Source organism: Lottia gigantea (genome assembly GCF_000327385.1).
Source record: "Lottia gigantea unplaced genomic scaffold LOTGIsca_297, whole genome shotgun sequence".
NCBI classification, from domain to species: Eukaryota; Metazoa; Mollusca; class Gastropoda; family Lottiidae; genus Lottia; species Lottia gigantea.
The window spans coordinates 708-22,514 of NW_008708972.1; the positions used below are offsets into that span (position 1 = coordinate 708).

A 21,807-nucleotide genomic window follows, 5' to 3' on the forward strand; every position below is an offset into this window, starting at 1 on the left:
ATATTCTGGTGTCTCGCATGCATAAAGGTCGAAAATATTCGAACATTTTCAGTGGTTTTTGTGATATAATGGCCAGTTTTCAGTACGTCCTGAAGTGTCTCTTTCCTGATCGCTAAACTGCTAATGGTCGGTTTGCTTTGATTTAATTTCACAGTCAAATCAAAGCAATTAGGTCCTCGTTATATCAGTCTCGCTTTAATAAGTTGTCAATGAATCCTATTTGCAGAGCGCGAAGGAGGGTTGAATTTTAACAATAAGTAAAGATTCCTCAATGTCCAAACCATCTATGAAGTCCGCAATAAAGACTTTAAATAGTTATTACAACGTCAAATACAATGAAAATATGTGAAATATTGCGAACTGGTTAGATTCGATATCAGTTTTACTTTTTTGTAGGTTATTAAAAACTTGACGAACTTTACTAAAATCCTGACTTACTTGAACAAAGATTATTTGATAAATCTAAATTTGCTCCATCCAATGGAAATATATCTTGAGTTGAGTCCGACACTAAATTTGATAATTCTGTTGTTTCTGATAGGAGAAAAGGCAATGCCAGCACCGGAATTCCGTTCTGCTTCAATTTGCTTATTTCTTGCAAGGTAAGCTGGGGTTCTGTCGAAATTCCATCTGTTATTATCGTCAATAATTTTGGCAAACCACTTCTACCGTCCGTATTAAAAAGTTCGCTGCTGACATTCACACCTGTAAAATCGTGATCAGTTGGTTTAGTATTTCAATATAATAATAATTAGTAATTTTAAAATATCATATCGAACAGTTGACAGAATTCAATTTTCTTTTGTTGTTGCCTTCTATGTTAGTTAAAGGTGGCAGTGGTATATTTCGGTGGTTCAGAATTGTGTTGAAAATCACTTTCAGCAAGACGACCGGGTATCGTTGCTGTTTTAAAAAATTTCTATCTGCTAATGTTATGACATCACCAATTAAATGAAATTACGGAAAATTTCTCGTCAATTTTTTCTAAGAAGGTGAAGACTGGCAACGCCATGTAGTATGCAATGAGGATTGCACGAGGGATCTTAGACGTATAGCCTACACTACTGTGCAATCCCTCACTCGGTTTACTACATTAACAAACAACTAGACACTTTTGCTACGGCAGCCAAACTGACCTGCATTACTGATACAGATGGAAGCCAGGTTGAAATACCTAAGAAACTTATGTTCATTAAAATGAACAATGCACATGAAAGTATAATGTTTTAGCTTACCTATGTTTAAATTTGAACCCTTATAAGAAGGTTGAAAGTTATCTATGGATGTTGTCAGTTGTGCTTCATCATTTGTGAAAGAATTGACAACAGAACTTGTTGAACTGAAAGACACCAGAGCAACATGGTGACCAAAAGAAGTGAAAATACTGATAGCCTGTTTAAGAAAGGCCACTAATGGTGGTGCATACACTTTAGTATCATTAACTACGAATAGTGTACTCTCCGAATCATCAAATAGTAATATAACATCACCGGTATAACCATTATTATTACAATCTGAAAAAAATATTAGAGAATATTCCAAATGACCAGTGTAGTGAAATATTTATCTTATTTGCTCATTATAATATGATGGTTGGATTTTTAGACTGGGTGTAGGAGATCACAAGAATATATTATAATGTGTGATGAGGATCTAGAACTATCTGGAAGTTACTACCAACATTGTTGCTTTTTACACCTTCTCGATTTTTTACGCTGTGCTCGAGCAAGATCAGAACAACACGCCATTACAGTAAATGACATTCTATAGCCAAACGGATGGTAGAAGAATGAATGCTATTACCTTGAGCTACAACTGGATCAGCTGAATGTTGTAAGAGAACAGTGAAAATCAGCAACCAGTGCATCTTTTGCTGTTTTAACATTTATACAGTTCTGAAAAGGGAACAATAATACTTTCTTACCTCATTATAGCAATGGTTACCGGGATCTCTTTTTCTTAATTTACTAAGAGTTGATTAATGTTTTGGAGCTCCTTTCCCTTTTCCATAGTGAACACCTTGACAATAAGCCTACATTAAGTAATTCGCATAGTGCCGAAATATAAGTACTTACATGATAGCAAAAATTGCTTGCTCATCAAATCCGTCTGCATAAAAACAGTGAAGGGGAGGTGCTATATGCCCTATATACTGCATTTTAACTTGACTCTTACTAGGTTTTTGTTTTATCATAACCCCGAGGTGTTATCCTTTAAGTTGATAACATTTTCCGTTACATCATCATTAGAAATCCAGATCCCATTTCATGTTTATTTGCCCATAACGATTAAGATAAAACGATAATCTGAACATAATATTGGAGATGAGATTAGGGGATAACACCGAGTAACCGCTAACTTATTGTAGGCTAAATCAATAAATATGCTATGCAGAGTGGCTTACAGTGACCTCCCACCCTCCAAATTTCGAAGTAGTCGAATATCACACACATTAGATCTTTTAAAGATGGGTTTCCTTAATTGTCAGTGTTAAAATAAGCGAACTATTTGATTAATTGGTGTGTCTAATGAATCCTCATTCATTCTTAACCATATCATTATGTCCTTATTGCATATAATTAAGAGTTTTAACCAATCATAAATGCCCACGTATGTACAGTCTGGATAAACAAAAAAAGGTTTTTTGTTTTTGACCTTTCTCGATCGGCCAATCATGGGAATTCTGCTTGTAATTCTCTTCTAATTAAGCTAATTATGAATTAATTATGGACATGTGAGACAAACTGATATTTCTCCAAGTCATTAGAACACCTCTACTTTCTATTCATATAAATATTAGCATTTTCATAAATGAAAATAAGGGAACCCATCTTTAAATCTTTCGGGATATAAACAAGTAAGCCTGGAAAATTCTTGGAGTTTCATGGTCTAATAGACAGAGCAAATAATGTTAAAGAAAGGAAAGGGAGAGATTTTGCGTCACTGTGGGTTTATTTATCGGACTAATTGCGGTTCGAATAAGGTGTATACGAAAAAAATAACTTCAATGTCAGCTTAGCAGATCACGTGACTTTCGCGTACGCATTATGGCCGTCGATAATGACATAAATTTACAAGAAATTCAGCATATTTAATCGATTATCTGAAGTCTCTTTCTGTATATTGTCTGCTTAATCATGTAAGTTTTGAAATATGAGTATTATGCAGGAAATGACACCAGCAATACGAAAGTATTTTGATCTGTAAAGCTATTTATTTGTTACACACAATCGCAACATACTCGACCATTGTTGAAACAGGGAAAATCTCAAACCTGTCGTTACCTGCAAGACGACAGTCATGATAATATCTGATCAGATTGTAGACAAGTCTTAAGGCATAGGTATCAGCAGAAATGCAATATAGTTTTAGACTTGTTTTATAAGTAGCCAATACATAAACTTTGAAAATTAGATTTGGAGAGGAATCTTGAATTATGATATTACACACTTCCCTTCGAGAAATTTCTCACCGACTCCGAGATTTTGGTCTGAAATATCTTCCTTTAAATAATATTTCAAAATTAAATCTTTTTCAATGGTTGGTATTTTCATCTGACGCAAAGAAAATCATAGCGATTCGTTAAATATTGTCAAACAAGCTGAGCAAAGCAAAAAGTTGTTTGAATTTTAAAGTTTTCTCAATGTTTAAAGTAGGCCTATGGCAATTTACCAATTATCATTTCTAACTGAATGAAAATTTTGCACATAAAACCATACTAATAGTTTAATGTTCTATATGATTGATGAAAATACCGACCAACGGAAACAATTTAATTTCAAGATATGATTTTATAGGATAGAAATTTCAGTCTGAAAGTGGGTCATTTTCATGGTCTTATTTCTGGAACCATGTTTATGTAATCTTATCAAATCTCATATTTTTATTGACCAAAAAACATCATTAGGTTAGCTAATTTGGCTGCTTCCTATATGCCATCTTATTGTTTGATTTTACTCACAAGATACTATTTGTTTTTCAGAAAAGAAAATAGTATTCAAAACAAAACCTACTAAAATGGCAGATCTAGAATCTCATTCAATAAATGATGTCCCGTTTTCTCAAATAGCTTGCTTTAGTTGCCTGGAAACAACATACAATGGTCGTAGATTGGTGAGACTGAACAGTATACGGTCAATTGATGAAAAACTTCAAGAAAAATTAGAACGGCTATTCTACATGTATGATAAAGAATATGATATTAAATATGATAGATTATTAGAGGCTTCTGCAGGAATGTGCCAAGTCTGTTTGAAAAAATTGGAGAACACATTAGATTTCCTAGACATGATGGTTCCTACAACTGATTCTTTCTTAAACCAATCCATTTCATTGAAGAAACCAATCACTAAAACTGCTATAGAAGAATCTAAAAGAAAAGTAGTTGCATTGAAGAAGAAAATAAATAAAGATGACCAACGCTTATCATCTCTCTTACTTGAGAAATCTACTGAACTGTATAACAATCAATTATACAGGTAAATGATTTTCAAGGGATTAGAAAGATTTTAAATCGGCATTCATCTGATGTTCTTGTTTAACCAGTGCTATAAAACAGTAGGGAAAGCAGTTTTAATTAGAAATCCAAATCCTCAACTCCAAAGAGTTTGATTTTGTTTTCATGATAGGCTGAAATTCAAGTAAACTAATTCTAAAACTTGTGTAAAGAATAGTATCAACAGATCTTATTTGCCATGTATAAAGATATTGATATTATATTTTAGGCACTAGTGTTTTATTAAAAAGGTTTATTGCTTTTGACTTGCACAAAGGATAACATATGTTGTGCCATAATTCATATGTGTACTGTCTTTCAGTGATATTACTATAAGACTAAAAGATGACAGTATCTTCTACGGACATAAAGTTATTTTAGCGACAAGAAGTGAATATTGGAAAGTTGAAGATTTCGCTTCCATTCAAGAACTTGATTTTACAGGTAACTTTATTTACTAAGATTTGTTAACATTTAAAATAAAAAACCTCAATTAATTTCATACTTGTCTATCCACTACCCCTTTCTTCTTCATAAAACATTTTATATATTAAATAATTCTTTTATGTTGACAATTCATCAATTCAAGCAAAGCCTAAAGTATGACATAAATACAAGAGGTGACCTCTGAAATAAAATCTGAAATCTTTGACAAAACTAAGCTCATCTAATTAAAATTTTCAAATGTTGATTCTTCAAATCTGTTATTGATAGAAAAGGATGCTGATATTATGAAGGTTTTGTTAACATGGGTTTATAAAGATGAATTAAGTACAAACCACACAGAAGAATTCATGAAGTCACTCTTTCAAACAGCTATTGAATTGAAATTGATTCCTCTCAGTAATAAGTAAGTTGATTTTAAATACATAGATGTAATATTTGTTGTATCGTCAATCTTCAAAATGACAAGACCTGCAAAATAAGGATGTGGATTGGCAAGTGAGATTTTTGTTAGCTAACCTGCACTTCTGAAGACTCAGGTGCCATGCAGGCATAGGTCTGAATGAAAGTTTTAATTTTTGATCTGTTTACCTCCTTGTCAGTGATGCAATTTGTCATGAAAAGCGCAACTGTTCATTGTGTACAAAGGCTGTAGTGTGATAGTCTATAGAAAATGCGCAATGCATTAGTTATATTCATTATCTCATTTAGGTATTAGTTGAACTAAAAATGAAATATATCACCTATATTGTAGGTGTCAGAGAATTATGATATCCAATGTTGATATTACTAATTGTTTAAAGTATTATAAACTATCAGAAGAATTCCCAGCAGAACTCCTTAAACAACACTGTAAAGATTTAATGTCTCATTGTCAGATTAAAGTCTCTGTAAGTTTGATATTATTTATATATAAACTTGTTCCATGTGTACACCCAATTTTAATATTGTTGAGTTCTAATATACATATTTTAGTTATTGACCTCCGGCTGATTTTCAGTTCAATGCAAGTTTCAACAGTGAGAGATATTCTATGTAACTCTATTTGTCATAAATCTGACAAGCAATCTTTTAAATCCTGTCTTCATAAGCCCACAAAGGCCTAATGAAAAGTAGGACGTAAAACTCCATTCATTTCAATCAAGTACCAATATGTCTGTTATTTTAAATGTTTCTTTGTTTTCTCTGTTCCAGCTGGTGGATAAAAGAAGTTTAGAAAAGAAATCTGAACTTCTCTTAGATCCCACAACAGATATGAATGATGCTCCCAGTCAATCAGCTATGCAGTTGAATTATGATGTTGATGCTGACAGCAAAGTTAATGTTCAGATGGTTTCTACAGAAGATGAAAATACTACTTCAGATCTAATTGATTGTCAAGTTTGTAACAAGAAATTTCTACTCACTGATGATTTGGCTGAGCATATGAAGATCCATGCTGAAGAAGAAGTCGAAATATGTAAGCAAGAGCCAGAGATTTCTGAAGTTCCTGATGAAGTTTCACATGAATCTTTACAGAAATCTGAAAATATAGAACTAACACTAATGAAGGCCACCAAAAAATCACCACCAAAGCAGAAATTTTCCAAAAGAGGACGACGCTTAAAAACTAAACTCAAAGATGAAATAGTGGATGAGGTACTTTCAGATGATCCAGTGGAAGAGTTTGATGATGAAGATGATGATGAAGATTATGAAAGTGAAGAAGAAGAGAAACCTAAACGTCGCACAAGTCTCCGTATAAGCCCACGCACATCTCATAGTCCAAGAGGTAAAAATACGAAAGCTTCTCAGAAAACACCAACAATAAGTCCTGCAAGACGGAAATCTAGTAGAGACCATGTCCCTTCAAAGAAGAAGAAACAGTCTTTACCAGATGATGATGATGAAGAAAAAGATGATTATGAAGCAGCTAGGAGAGATCTTGAAGAGTTTAAAGAGGCACTCGATGTATTGAAAGACCAAGTTTCATTAGAAATTCCTAATCTTCCTGGCCTTAGTCCATATAAATGTTTGAAGTGTGAGGAAGGTTTCCTGAACAAAGTAGAAATGCAAAAACACATGAAAGTTCATAATGGAGAGAAACCCTTTCAATGTAATGTATGTGAGGAGACATGTTCCACTCTCTTTCAACTGGATGTTCACATACGCTCTCATGTTAGCGAGAGACCTTACAAGTGTGACTTATGTGAGAAAACATTCAAGAATATTTTCAACCTCAAGAAGCATCTACCATTGCACAATAGTCGTACACAGATCCAGTGTGAGGTTTGTGGTAAGAACTATACCAGTTTGAAGAGTCTTGAAAGACATCAGATTCATCATTTAGATGAAAAAGACAAACCACATCAGTGTGAAATCTGTGGCAAGGGATTTGCTGATCCTTATTATTTTAAAATTCACAGTCGCATTCATGTAGGAGAGAAACCATACCAATGTGAAACTTGTGGAAAAGCTTTTGGTCACAGCAGTACATATCATAAACACATTAAGATCCATGAAGCTAAGAAGAATTTCTACTGTGCTGACTGTGATGAACATTTCCCATCAAAGGTCAAGCTTCACGTCCATCTAGCTGAACATACAGAGGAATCTCTTTTGACATGTAGTCTGTGTGGTCATCATTGCTTGAATAAAAGCGCTTTATCAAGTCATCTACAAAGGAAACATGCATCAGAAGAAGACGAGGCTCGGATTCTGAAAGATGTAGAAGAACATGTGGAGAAATTTGAGGGTGAGCCCAAAGCATTCAAATGTAAAGTTTGCCAGAAGTATTTTAATGCTGCTTATGATATCAAAGTCCACATGGCTGTCCATTCTGGTCTGAAACCTTTTAAATGTGATATATGTGGCTATGGATTTGAAAAGAGATCACACCTAGGTATCCACAGAAAGAAACATAGAGATGAGAAACCACATCAATGTGATGTTTGTGGAGAAGGGTTCAGAACTCCTTATCTTCTGAAGATACATGGTAATAAACATCTTGGTATTGAGGCTAGACGTAAAACTTCATATAAATGTAAAGTATGTAAAGAAACTGTCATCACTTATAGAAGATTACAGACACATATTAGAGCACATGCAGGTAAGATCCATTATCTTTTTTTATTAATCATCTTAGTCACAGAGTTTCATTAGATGATTTGGAGGATACTCAGATGAAATAAAATGATGTCTATTGATAAATTAGGAATCTATCATTTCCTTTCAGTTATCAAGAGTTGGTAATTTTGACTTTTTTTCTTTTAGATAACCAAGATTATTTGAAGGAAGAGTACCTGGCACTAAATGCTGGCAACCCTAAAATAACCAAAGAATATTTGAAGCAGTATATCGAGTCCAGAATCCAGAAATATACGAATGTATGTGAAATTTGTGGAAGGTCATTTGGAGGAAACTTTTACTTGAAAATCCACATGAGAACTCACACAAAGGAGAAGCCGTATAAATGTGATGTTTGTGGAAAGTCATTTACTTCTCCAGCTAGTCGTAGAAATCATAAATTATCGCATGGTGGTGTAAAGAATTTTAAATGTGACATTTGTGAGGCAGCATTCTACACTAATGCAATTCTGCGAAAACACTTAAAGACACACTCTGGTGAGAGACCCTTTCAGTGTGATACATGTGGTAAAGCTTTTAAAACAAAGGGAACTCTCAGAGATCACATTAAATTTCATGTTGGTGATAAACCATTTAAATGTGAGCTTTGTGATAAAGCATTTGTTCTTAAGACAGCATTGACATGTCATAAAAGAACACATACTGGAGAGAAACCATTTGAGTGCAGATTCTGTTTTAAAAGATTTTCAGACAATAGATCTAAGAAGAAACATGAAGGTACTCACAGTAATGAGACATACCAGTTACCACAGATACATGTTGTACCCACTGTTGTTCCAACAGTTATACCAACTCCAATGACAAACCGCTGTCACCCCCTTCAACAACAGGTTCTTCCTCAACAACTTCAACCATTAGAACATTGTCCACAAACCATTGAAATTCGTCCTCCACCACTTCCAACTTCAATGCAACAGATGAATCATCGCACTCTTCAACCAATACATCACAGAGTACCAGTACATGTACCCAGTACACAATCTACCACTTTCTCTGTTGATGGTGTTGAGATCAACCAATCTGTGTCATTTATACAGCTTGGTACATATCATCAACTTTAGGAAGTGTCAACTACTGTTTTGCTGATATGCATCTATATAAAATTCATACATCATAGTATTAAGTTTACAAATGTATAGTGTTATTAATTCATGGTATGAATTATGGCTCATTAGTTTGCAGTTTGCTATTTTGGTCTGTTAATCAGTTTCAGGTAAAACTGAAAAAGAAGTTGTTGTTTTTTTTATACTTCAAATTTGTAGAAGTACTGCCCCAAACAAAATAGCAATGTCAAAAAATGCAATATCAAGGTAACTTTCAACCTGTGTTCAATATACACTCCATCTTCTTCGACCACCAATTGCAGCTGTTTTTCTTATTCTGAGATGCTCGACGATACCAGGCATAGTCCTACTAGTCAATCATGTCTACATATATAACTTCACATCATCCAAATTCATAAAATATTCAATTTGTGTATGTCAACCTGGCAAACCTATCAACATTAAATTAAAGTTATATTATTCTGTTAGCATCTGAAAGTATACAGCCCTAAAAAATCATTGAAATTTAAGGTTAATATGCTTCATTTTCTCTATAAACCCATATCACGATATGTATCATCGTATCACGGCTTGATATTGTGATTTGTATCTTATTGTGATATGATTTGCAATACCCAGCACTATCACTAATATTGGCACTGATTGAGGCTTTGTTTCTTGCTGAATTTGTTTTGTAGAAGATGTATTAAAGACCATATGTATGATAGTCAAATGCTCAAACATCAGTAGTACATTTGAGAGTTATTAGTCTTATCCATGCTGCATTAGGAGCCAGATGATAACAGGCTCCTAATGATACATGCTCCTAATGATACAGGCTGGATGGATTAAGTTAGAACATTTTTCATTGTTTTTTATGAATTGAATCTCATGTTAAGGTTTAAAAACTGTTTGTTCTTCATGTTTAGTTGTAGTTTTTGTATTTGAATTTCATGTTAATTGTATTAGTATCATGATATATTGTCTGTAAAATGGACATTTGTGGAAGCAATAAAATACTGGTATATTAAATAGCTATTTAAGCAATGTTGCTAAACTATTTTTATCTTCCCACTTGAAATGTGAGAGCATCTTCAGTTTTTGATGCATATGAAATAATGCACCTGAACTAGTTACTAGATCAAATATCAAACATAGTTTACTGCCATGTATGGGAAACGGCTTAAAACCGAACTAATTTTCTAAACCGTAAACAAGAATTTGCATCTAAAGACATTTTCAGAGCCTAAAAAACTTGCAAAACAATAATGTTGTTTATATGAATTGACTGATGAGTCCTGCTTATAAAACTAAGTTGTAAATAGATTATTGAATCAAACTGTCTCTTCATGGGTGCCTCCATCAAATTCTGTAATATGATTACATGTTAGATAAAGCTGTGAATGTTACAATCTTTATATGATTCATGTGATGCTGTAAGACTGAAAGCTTGGAGGAAAACTTGGAATTAAAAGTTAGGCTTACATTCATACCAAATGTCTGTATCCAATTAGATAGCAAACTGTACAACAATGGCCTTTTCTGTGGCCATTCTGGCCTGTATATTTGAATAATACCCAAAAGAGAAGTGGTCTGTTAAATGTTTTGTTCTGAATCCTCTACTAATGCATAAGAGTAAATTAATTCATATAACGGAACTCAAAATAGTACATAAATACTTAACAAATAGCTTATAGACTACCTTTTATATTTACATACATGTAATTTATATATATATTATATACACTATTTAGCTACAAAATATATTGCACATGAACAAAAATTCCAAAAATGGATCCTCAATCTCTCTTAGAGTAGTCAAAATATTCGAACCATATAACCTTTTTATATTGGCTGTTAAAGGGACAGTTTCGCCATCAGTTTCACCAATCATACCTTAGTCTCAGAAACATTATTTTTAGCAAAGCTAATCAGTAATAGTGTACACAGCACAGCTCACAGTAAAAATTTTAGCCTTCAAATCCATGTGTGTCCAGAATTATCTGCGTTTGAAAGTTAAAATGACGACTTGTCTTTTCTTTAGATATTTAGAAAGTGAAATTCCTAGTTCAAGATATTTTTTTGATGGAATTATGCGATTTTCGTACATTTCTAATATTTCTTACATATATTCAAGTCTCAAATCAACCCCCTAAAATGGAACATCTGTCCCTTTAATGCTAAAAATGATATGTAGAAACCACTTTTAAAAATTTAGTAACATTATATTATATATGTATATAATATTTGATATACTACATGGCAAAGAGCTCATTTTTAACTATTCATAGCACTTCTCTAGGTAAAAATTTGATGTCTGGTTTTCATACAATTCAATATAAAATTTAGAACCACCACCCAATTATATCCAGGTAAAATAAGTGGTAAGAAGAATACACTGTATTTAAACAAAGTTTATCATGTATGTAAAACATCACTATGGACATAAAAAAATTTCAAATTTATGAATAAATAATATTTTCAAAAGAGTAAAATTATAGGGATGTATAACTTTTTGTTCAAGCTTCATTGAAAATAACAAGGAAAAACAAACATAATAATTTTTCACAATTAAGAGAGATCTTACAATACAAATTTAAGCAATTGAAATTTCCATAATCTCTTCTAAAAGAACACTGAAAAAAAGTTGAGAACAAATAGGCAAAATAATTACATGTTTATGACACAAACATCAGCAAGGAACAGTCTGATATTTTCTAGGCATTATTTGTTGTGATAGCACTTGGATCAAATATACACTTCTATATTAAGCATGAAAAGCATCATACATGTAGTAAGAGAAATATATTGATATCAGTTGAAGAAGATTCCAAATTCCATATTATAATTGATGGTAAGTTCCCAGTTCTATAAATGATACAGCCTGATTAATTTCTACTCCATCAATTGATATAGAGTTAGGTTGATGTGCAGGCATTCTAGGGTGTTGAATAGGTTGCATGCGTTGAGGAATAGGATGTGGTATAGATGGTGGTAAGGAAGGGATCATTTGATGTGATATAGAGTGAGGTGGATGATGCATGGGTAAAGATCTATGATGTTGAATTGGCATCAGATGAGGTGAAACATTCTGTTGAGGTTGAGGAGGTAATTGATAAACAGATTCAGTCATAATGGTGGTGGCATTATTAGGGTTGGCTCCATGGGTAGCTTCATGTTTCTTTCTAGAGCGATTATCAGAAAACTTCCTGAAGCATAGGGTACATCCAAAAGGCTTTTCTCCAGTGTGAGTGCGTCTATGGGTGGTTAAGCAAGTCTTCAAGACAAATGCCTTATCACATAGATCACATTCAAATGGTTTGGCACCAACATGAAATTTAATGTGATCTCTGAGAGTGGATTTGGTCTTAAAGGCTTTACCACATTCATCACATTGAAATGGTCTCTCAGAACTATGAGTCTTCTTATGTTTGTTCAGATCAGCCCTGACATAAAAAGAGAGTTCACAGAATGGACATTTAAACAGTTTTTCACCAGAATGGGTCATTTTGTGTCGTCTTCTGTTGGTTGATGATGTAAAACCTCTACCACAGGTGTCACATTTATATGGTTTCTCCTTGGTATGTGTTCTCATGTGAATTTTCAAGCTGAACCTCTCATGGTATGATTTACCACATATATCACACACATGATTATGTTCCTTTATTTTAGATTCCACATAATTCTTTAGACTTTCTCTTGTCACCTTCCCATCATTTAGAGCTAAATATTCATCTTTTAAATAATCTTGGTTTACTGAAATAATATAGAAAATACATATATAAAGGTTATAATCTTGGCTTTACTAGGTTAATATCTCATTTTGTAGTTCCCTATGTCTAAATAGGGAACAGACAATATTGACTGAGAACCACTGGTGAAAATTTTATTGCCACTGACAATAGTGTAACACTTCATAATGAAAAGTCTGGATGTCTATGTAGCAATTGTTATATAGTATGACATTCCATACTTACCCTCTCTCACGCATCAACCCTTATAAAGAAGTCACATGGATAATAATATAATAAATAGTATTTTTCATATAACCTTATGGTATTCTCTACTTACCTGCATGACGTCTGATATGATTTCCTAATTGTCTGTAACTTGAGAAAGCTTCCAGACAAACTTTACATTTATATGGTTTAACTCCAGTATGTTTACTCATGTGTAACTTCAGCAAATTTTTGGTTATATAAGATTCTCCACAAACATCACAGGAATGAGGTTTCTCTCCAGTATGTTTCATTTTATGGAGGGCCAGAACTGATCTCTTACAGAACGATTCTGAACACATGTCACATTTGTAAGGTTTGATACCAGAATGAGCCATCATATGAATCTTTATATCATAATAGTCTTTGTAAGTCTTTTCACAAACCAGACACTTGAAGGTCTTTAAATCAGCTGGGTTTATCAATCTTTCTACATTAGTTTCCAGATATTTCAGCAGTTCCTTTTCTCCATCATAGGATTCCATCAGATCTCCCTTCATTACCTCTTCTGGATGTTTACGAGACATATGAGATGAGAGACCTTTCTTAGAGAAAAATGCATGTTGACAAACATCACAATGTAAAGGTTCCTCTCCAGAATGTTCTACCATATGAGTCTGAAGATAGTATTGAGAGGTAAATGCCAGGCCACACACACCACAAACAAAGTTTTTCTGTTTCTGATGTATTTTTACATGATGATGATAGGTACTGCTATGAGCAAAAGCTTTACCACAAGTATCACATTGATAGGGTTTTTCTCCAGTATGAGTTCTCTGATGAATTTTGAAGTAATTAGCACATGTAAAGCCTTTACCACATGTTTCACATTGATATGGTTTGTCCTCATCATTCAGATGATAAAACTGATGTCTCTTCAAACTCTTTAAACAAGTATAGTATTTACCACAGATTTCACACTGCATCTGTTGACGGCCAGTATGTACCAGTTTATGGTTTTTCAACTGAAATTGATAATTGAATGTCCGTTCACACTGATCACATTGGTAAGGTTTAATTCCAGTGTGAACACGACAATGATATTCCAAACGATGAATAGTGCTAACTTTCTTTTCACACACAAGACATTTAAAAGGATCTTTACCAAAGTGAACCTTCATGTGTTTCTCAAGCTCACATTTGAAGTAGAATTTCTGCTCACAGACCAGACAAGAATAAGGTTTAGCACCAGCCTCATCGGGTATTGCAATAGAAACAAAATCAACCAACATCTTCAGGGACTCTTTATAATCTTCAATATCTTTCTTGCAAGCATCATAATTAAATTTACTGCCATCATACTGTTCATTGCGTGAACTGAATGGTATATTGTAGTAATCATGGTCTTGATTAGGGTCAATCTTCTTCTTTCGGGGACTCTTCCTCCTACCTACATCATAATCAGGATCATTTTCAGTATCATCATCACCAGAATCAAACTCTTCATCATTAAAATAATCTTCATCCAACTTTGCTACACCGTATGAATGGTCACCATTTTTGTCATATGTGGTGGCTTCATCTTCATTGTCAAAAGCAGCAATGTTTTTCATGAGTTGACCTAGGTCCTGAACTTCACCAAGTACTTGTTCATGAATATCTGAATTAGCATCTTTTGGTTTTGGAGAACCTTCTTTTTCTCCGTCCTTTAACTCTTCCAACAGGGGAAGTTTGGGTATAGGCAGTTTGCCTTTATTGTTTGGAGAAGGTTTGATTCGTGTTAAACTAACTTTCTTCTCTTCTATCTGAATTGGTAGCTGATACCCAACTTGCATGACAGGTTTAGGGACAATTGGTCTATACTTCAAAGTATCTTTGGCAATAATGACATTTGACTCTTTCTTCATGGTTTTCTTGTCAATTATCTATAAGAAGAAATGAAAAGATTTTCAATTAAGCCAAATTTATCTGAAAGAGAGCAACATTAATTTTATAAAAACTGAACCTTAAAATACCAACAAGACTTTATCACTGTTTAAATGGTGCTCACTGAATAAATGAATCAATAACAGAGCAATAGAAATATTGAAAATTGTATGTTGTTACTAAAAGTTTTGTGAACTATATCATCCTAAATCCCTACGGCAGTTTGACATGTAGTACTTGTGTCTGCGCTTAAAGCCACTTCATTATTTGTTTTGGAAGTGGAAGATATTAGGTGAGAAAAGCTTATAACTTACAGATATTTGTAGTTTATTTCTTCTCATAAACTCCAGACAAAACTCTTTTAATATATCAGCTGACAACTCTTCAGCCAATACATAATATTTTAAACAATTATTGATATTGATAAAGGACATTAAAGCTCTTTGACATCTAAAATAAAATTGAAATTCTTATCATTTATACAAGTAATCAAATATTTTCTATTTTTAAAGTGAATCTGTCATCTAAGAATTGATTACAACTAAGTAATTATCATACCTGGTATTGAACACGATCATGGCATAGAAAGACTTGATATAACACACTTATAAGTCTGTGAACTAAAATAATTTCTAAGATCTTGATTGCTCAATACTATATAAATTTCAAATTACCTTTTCATTAGTGGAGTGATTTTGAATTCTTTGGATAATAAGTATAGATCTTTTAAAAATTCTGAACTAAAGAAGGGAGACAATTCATCTAGATAAACCCAACGAAACAGGGCATACACTTGGTCAAAATTCTTCTCTGTAATGAAAATAACCAGTTATTTGTCAGTTTTATGATTATTATTCAAGCTGAGTCTTGCAAATAAGTATGACTTAAATATCAGTCATATATCTTGTTATATGGGTGTGATCAAATTAAAAAAGTTGCTGGTACCTATTATGTAAGTCTAAAATCAGGCTTGTTCCTTTCAGGGAGTGAGCTTAACTGTGAAAGGTTCATCAGTCAGATAAAGTTCCTTGGCTAAGAGCCGGTTGGTTTTAATGGATAACTGTTGCAAATTTAAGAGCTAATATATAGCAGCATCATTTGAATTTTATTGTAATATGGTTGTATAAGGTTTAATAAGAGAAACTCTCTTATAGAAGCACTGGCCTAGGTCACAAGTAAGGACTGTGAATTACAGCATTGGAATACATCAATTTGATAGAAAATTACCGTCTTCTGGAGAGATTTACAAGTTAAACAAATAATTCAGAAATGCAAAGCGATTGTTTCAGGGAGTTAATGAAAGGGGATCTTATCAACCATGGACATGAACATTACTCAGATTTTTAGAGTTGTGTTATACTAGATTAAGATAATTACCAGAAAGATCGAGTAGATCAGTATTATCAAAATCAGATATTCCCCAATATTTACATCTACTGGCCAGGATAAATTTATGTGCATACAGATTCTTTCCATTCTCTAATAAAACTGTTAAATCACTGAAATAAATTTACTGTTCATATGAAAACAAGTATACATATTGACTGGAACATGTAAAACTACGACCAGTATAACATTAATATGCTAAGCAAAAAAAAAAGAGGGAAACAATCTAATCATACTTTCTACATGTATCAAACATTTGATTGGGTTGAAAAACAGTTTGAAATACTAATCAATGAAAATATCAAAGAAATTATTCTGAAAAGTCATCTAAAATGGCAAAAAAAATTTGAAATTTTTTGAGGAGATAAAATAAATATTAAATAAAATACAAAGTGTAGGCCTACAACTAACCTGTAAAGTTTTTTATCAAATAATTCTGAAGCCATCTTGATCAAAACAGTTGAGAACCTTGAAGCCGATTCTTTTTGATTTATTTTAGATCCAAGTAATGAAACCTTTAGTTTGGCATCATTGACTATAGGTTTAGTTATTGGCTCTGGAAGTTGAATATTCTGCTTTAAGAAAGCTTCAGTTGAAGGTATCATCATGTCAATGAACTCACATGCAGTTTCCAATCTACGACCACATTTACGACATATTCCTGCATTCATCTTCAATAGATTCTCAACCCTTATATCAAACTCATTACCACCTATCTGATAAACTTGTTCTAACTTGGGTCGTAATTTCTGTTCCATACAACTCTTTCCATTGATACGTTTTAATCTTCTGCCATCATAAGTTGTTTGTAAACAACAGAAACAACCAATCTGAGAAAACGGTGTTGTTTTTCCCACATCAGCTTCATCTTCTGCTTTCACTGGTTCAGTGTCTGATTCAGACATATTAACTTCTATGCCTACAAAGCATATTGTCACAATTGGTTACACATTTAGATACATTTGTTTAAGCCCCAATATATAACATTAGTAGAGCAATGATAGTCAAAAAGCAAAATTTCAGTTTTGATACAACTGTATGCCGTAGGCATACAAGTCACAGAGGTGTGCAATTGGGTAAGTATTAGTCACAACTTAAAAAAATTGACATCTCAACTCTAAAGTCAGGTATTCCAAAGTAGGCTATTCGAATGACAGGGGATTAATGCCCAAATAACAAAGCAATTTCACTTTAGGTTTACATCATTGTGTAAAGATACCTTGGCAAGAAATATATTAAAACCTAGTCCAGTTTCCGTCTGCCTAAATTATTGTGCTTGACAAGGTAGGCTACCCATGTAGGTTAGTACAGTGGTGTAACCTATATTCGTGAATATGAAATAAGGATTCAACACCGAATTTGGTCAAAATTAAATATCATGCTTATCATATCATATTTCATACTTTCAGTAGCTTGTATTCCAAGTTCAATATTGTTCCAACTTTTAGTATACAATAATACAAACAAAGTCAAACTAACAAATTATAGTAGATCTATGTCCACCTAAGCTTAAAATACAATCGGTGATAATTTTAGTTAATTTGTTTGGCAGCCATTTTTCATACAATTTGATCATGTGACATTCTATTTTTAGTCTCTACATTGAAGTTAACTTCTCCTTCGTCCATGAATATTTGACATTCGAATGATTCGAAATATATGACCAACGATCATCCGTAAAATTTATTTAAGATAAGGCTTCAGATGATATCTTTTACAGCAGAGGCCATATAGATGTGGATCGGCCTAAGGTAATCTAGTGTATGAAAGCTTTGATATCTTCGCCTACTCCCAAAAAAATGTCATAGACCTATAGACCCTAAGCCTAATATTCTGTTTTGGACAGGTAAAGGGTTTACATGGAAATGGAGACATAACTAAACTCTGGTCTATGCTACCTGACATATTAATACAATTTAATATTGGTCTGTAGAATAACCTTTAAAATGACCTTGGGAAAAAAAAAATTAACAATCAGTTCACAGTGACTGCAAATTTTAATTGTCTGAGATAATGGTTGAATCAATTTGATTTTGATTTATTTTAAGGAATAGTGATCATAGCATCTATATGAAGTTCCTCACTAGGCCCTTCTGAGTAAGAATATGAATATATTATAGTTTCTTGCAAGATACATTGAAGGCCAACATAGCTAATATTACAGGTTTGATTTATTTATTTTGTATGTAAATGCCTTTTTTGTCTGTAAATGCCTTTTTTGTCTGAAAATGCCTTAAGTTTACCCTCCCTTTTCTTTTTAGATAAATCACAATCTGCATAGTGAAATTTTATCATAAAACATTGTTGATGTGTTGAATACTATTTATAAATCCTTTGGATGGAAACTTAGTAAAATGAAGAGTTATTTTAAGATAATTTAAATCTAAGTAAACAGTAAAGAATTGTAGCAGTCTATATTGTATGAAGAATAATGAAAGGCGTTTACACGAGTAAACAACATGTATTGAAATATTATTTGAATAGTACATGTTGCCAAGTCATGTCTTTTTGAATATAATCTGTTTTCTATATATCAGTATTTGAGTTCTGGCTACAATGTTTTTGTCTTAGTATTCTCTGAGAATATCTGCTAATATAAATGGTAAAAATATTGCTGCATAGCTGATTTTTAACTGATTGTAATTAGTGAGAATGCCTGTCGAGAGCTCTTAATTAATACCTATTGACTAAGGCTCATGATCGTGAAGCTCATTTGTTGAAAAATGACCTTGGAGACAGGCTTGCCACCGGCAGAGTCATTGGTCTATTGATGTGTTATATACTAAAGAAATTGCAAAAAAATATCATGGCATCACTAGCAATACTGGCCATGGTATTTATTTTGGTGGAGCTAAACTTCAATAAAGTTTTGGCTGTAAGCCACATTCAAAAACTCAGCTCAGTATACATATTGTGAAATAAAGCTCAGAAATTCTATCAATTGCTGTAGAATGGGAATCTGAGACAATTCCATTTAATAGGCTTTCAGAGTGATGATTAAATGATTGAGTCTAAGATATGTGCTGGTTACGTCTGTGCCATGTCTGACAGCTGTTGTCTTAATGACTTGTCAGGATGTTTAAGTATCTGGAAGTTTTTTAACGTTTGGTAATCTCAACAGTTTTTAGATGAAATGATCCAAACATAAGATAACATAATCTGACAGTGAGGATGTGGTTAAATCATCAAAGATTATTGACACTATGTCATTAGTAGATAGAGGGCTTATCATAATTGCTATCTCTGAATTTACAAAACATTTCACACACCTTTTCATACCTCTAAATAATATGTTTTAGATTCTCATTATTTATTAAAATGTTAATTGAGGTCAACTCTGACAAAATAACTCTTTTTAAACAGACCTCTTCCTTGGCTTAAAACTGGTATTTTGACAGAAACCTCTACTCTGAAAAGACCTCTATGTTGACAGACAATCAGGGTGCAATCCTAGGACAAAAGACCACTATTATTTTACAGACAATTTCTATGCTGACAAAAGACCCCTGTTTTGACAAACAATCTAAAAGACCCCTGTTTTGACAAACAATCTCTACCGGGGCGCGGTAATTAGGTCACAGGAAATTCGGTCACCGGAACTTTGGTCACAGTAAAAAGGTCACACGGTAATTTGGTCACAGTATTAAGGTCACATGGTAATTTGGTCACAGTAATAAGGTCACACGGTAATTTGGTCACAGTAAAAAGGTCACACGGTAATTTGGTCACAGTAAAAGGGTCACATGGTAATTTGGTCACAGTAATACGGTCACACGGTAATTTGGTCACAGTAATAAGGTCACACGGTAATTTGGTCACAGTAATATGGTCACACAGTGATCTGGTCAAGGCAAAACTAGTAAAATGAAATTACTGGTAACTGGTTTAGTGATATTTATTTCATAATACATAATATAGTGTTCTGATTGCCCTCTGCCAGAGATGGGTGGACCTTGTGGGGCCCTGAACGGTCGAACAGTATTTGGTATACCTGTCAATCTGCAGCTATATAGCTATTGCTGATACAACCCGCCACCGGTCTGCCTTTTAAGCTTGCAAGCCATACCACCGTTTTAATTTTGCCTACTCTCGCCATTCCAAATTACAGAATTCTCACTCACTGAATGCAGCCTGTGGAATCATCCAGTATTGACTTCAGCAATGAAGTTGATTTAATATGTATTTTATATATAATCTCCACCACTCCGTGCCTGTACCAATAACGTGAGCGTTTCAAAGCAGATTCTTTTCGATTTTCAGGTGGGGGTAGGGGAGATGCTTCGCACGTATATCACGTATCTGAAGGGCGCCCATCTCATCCTACCCGAAAATTGAAAAACGTTCAGGTCATTGGGACAGGCGTGGAAATTTACGAGCAATGGTGCTAATATATACGAGCGGACGTCCACAAGGCTATACGCCCACCAACAGCAAATCTCATCGAGGCTTTCGCCTTTTAAATAGCATCACTACATCCATGTAGCCAAAAAAATTTGAATTGTGACCTAATTACCTACATTCTCTCTACCCAGTCATGAGAAAATATCTACCTTGACAAAGGACCTCTACTCTTACAGAAAATCTCTACTCTGACAAAGACCACTACTCTGTAAAATACCTCTTCTTTAGAAGAAGACCACTACTCTGTAAAATACCTCTTCTTTAGAAGATCACTACTCTGTAAAATACCTCTTCTTTAGACGAAGACCACTACTCTGTAAAATACCTCTACTTTAGAAGAAGACCACTACTCTGTAAAATACCTCTTCTTTAGAAGAAGACCACTACTCTGTAAAATACCTCTTCTTTAGACAAAGACCACTACTCTGTAAAATACCTCTTCTTTAGAAGAAGACCACTACTCTGTAAAATACCTCTTCTTTAGAAGAAGACCACTACTCTGTAAAATACCTCTTCTTTAGACGAAGACCACTACTCTGTAAAATACCTCTTCTTTAGAAGAAGACCACTACTCTGTAAAATACCTCTTCTTTAGAAGAAGACCACTACTCTGTAAAATACCTCTTCTTTAGAAGAAGACCACTACTCTGTAAAATACCTCTTCTTTAGAAGATCACTACTCTGTAAAATACCTCTTCTTTAGACGAAGACCTCTACTCTGAAAATTTTAAAAAATACCTGTACTATACAAAAGGGTACTCTACTCTGATGAAAGGCCTCTACTCTGACAGGATTTTGCATAAAGTCTGTTTTATCTTACAACAGTTGTGGTTTTTAAAACTGCTGTTCACAGATACCTGTGGCTGCTCTTCCTATACCATAAATACTAGTGTGGTAAAGACACTTTATTTGATTTAGATGTAAAGAATTGTTAAGACAGCTGGCTGAAGATGTATTGCTCTGTTGGTTTTTTGGATTTCATCATAAATATATCCAGATGTTATGCTATTGTTAGACATTTCTGTCATAATTCATCAGATGCAGATTA

At 33.5% G+C, this 21,807-nt stretch overlaps 3 protein-coding genes across 3 annotated transcripts; 1 reads left to right on the forward strand and 2 right to left on the reverse strand.

Annotated features, from left to right (window-relative positions):
- Positions 1 to 216: 216 nt before the first annotated feature.
- On the reverse strand, positions 217 to 2,109 carry LOTGIDRAFT_239537 (hypothetical protein; the record flags this gene model as incomplete). The annotated part of the gene is made up of 5 exons (XM_009056981.1): positions 2,076 to 2,109; positions 1,804 to 1,895; positions 1,236 to 1,514; positions 439 to 705; positions 217 to 305 (listed from the first exon to the last, which is right to left on the reverse strand). Exons 2-5 carry the CDS (start codon positions 1,883 to 1,885, stop codon positions 217 to 219), a joined length of 717 nt encoding a protein of 238 aa, XP_009055229.1. The 5' UTR covers positions 1,886 to 1,895; positions 2,076 to 2,109.
- A 4,834-nt stretch (positions 2,110 to 6,943) lies between these two features.
- Positions 6,944 to 8,718, forward strand: LOTGIDRAFT_64873 (hypothetical protein; the record flags this gene model as incomplete). The annotated part of the gene is made up of 3 exons (XM_009056982.1): positions 6,944 to 7,469; positions 7,701 to 7,881; positions 8,325 to 8,718. Coding segments are annotated over 3 exons (1,101 nt in total), but the record flags the coding sequence as incomplete, so codon positions are not given.
- Positions 8,719 to 11,950: 3,232 nt separating this feature from the next.
- LOTGIDRAFT_145212 (hypothetical protein) lies at positions 11,951 to 14,338 on the reverse strand (the record flags this gene model as incomplete). The annotated part of the gene is made up of 3 exons (XM_009056983.1): positions 11,951 to 12,804; positions 13,219 to 13,532; positions 13,632 to 14,338. The coding sequence occupies 3 exons, from the start codon at positions 14,336 to 14,338 to the stop codon at positions 11,951 to 11,953; spliced, it is 1,875 nt and encodes a 624-aa protein (XP_009055231.1).
- Positions 14,339 to 21,807: the final 7,469 nt, after the last annotated feature.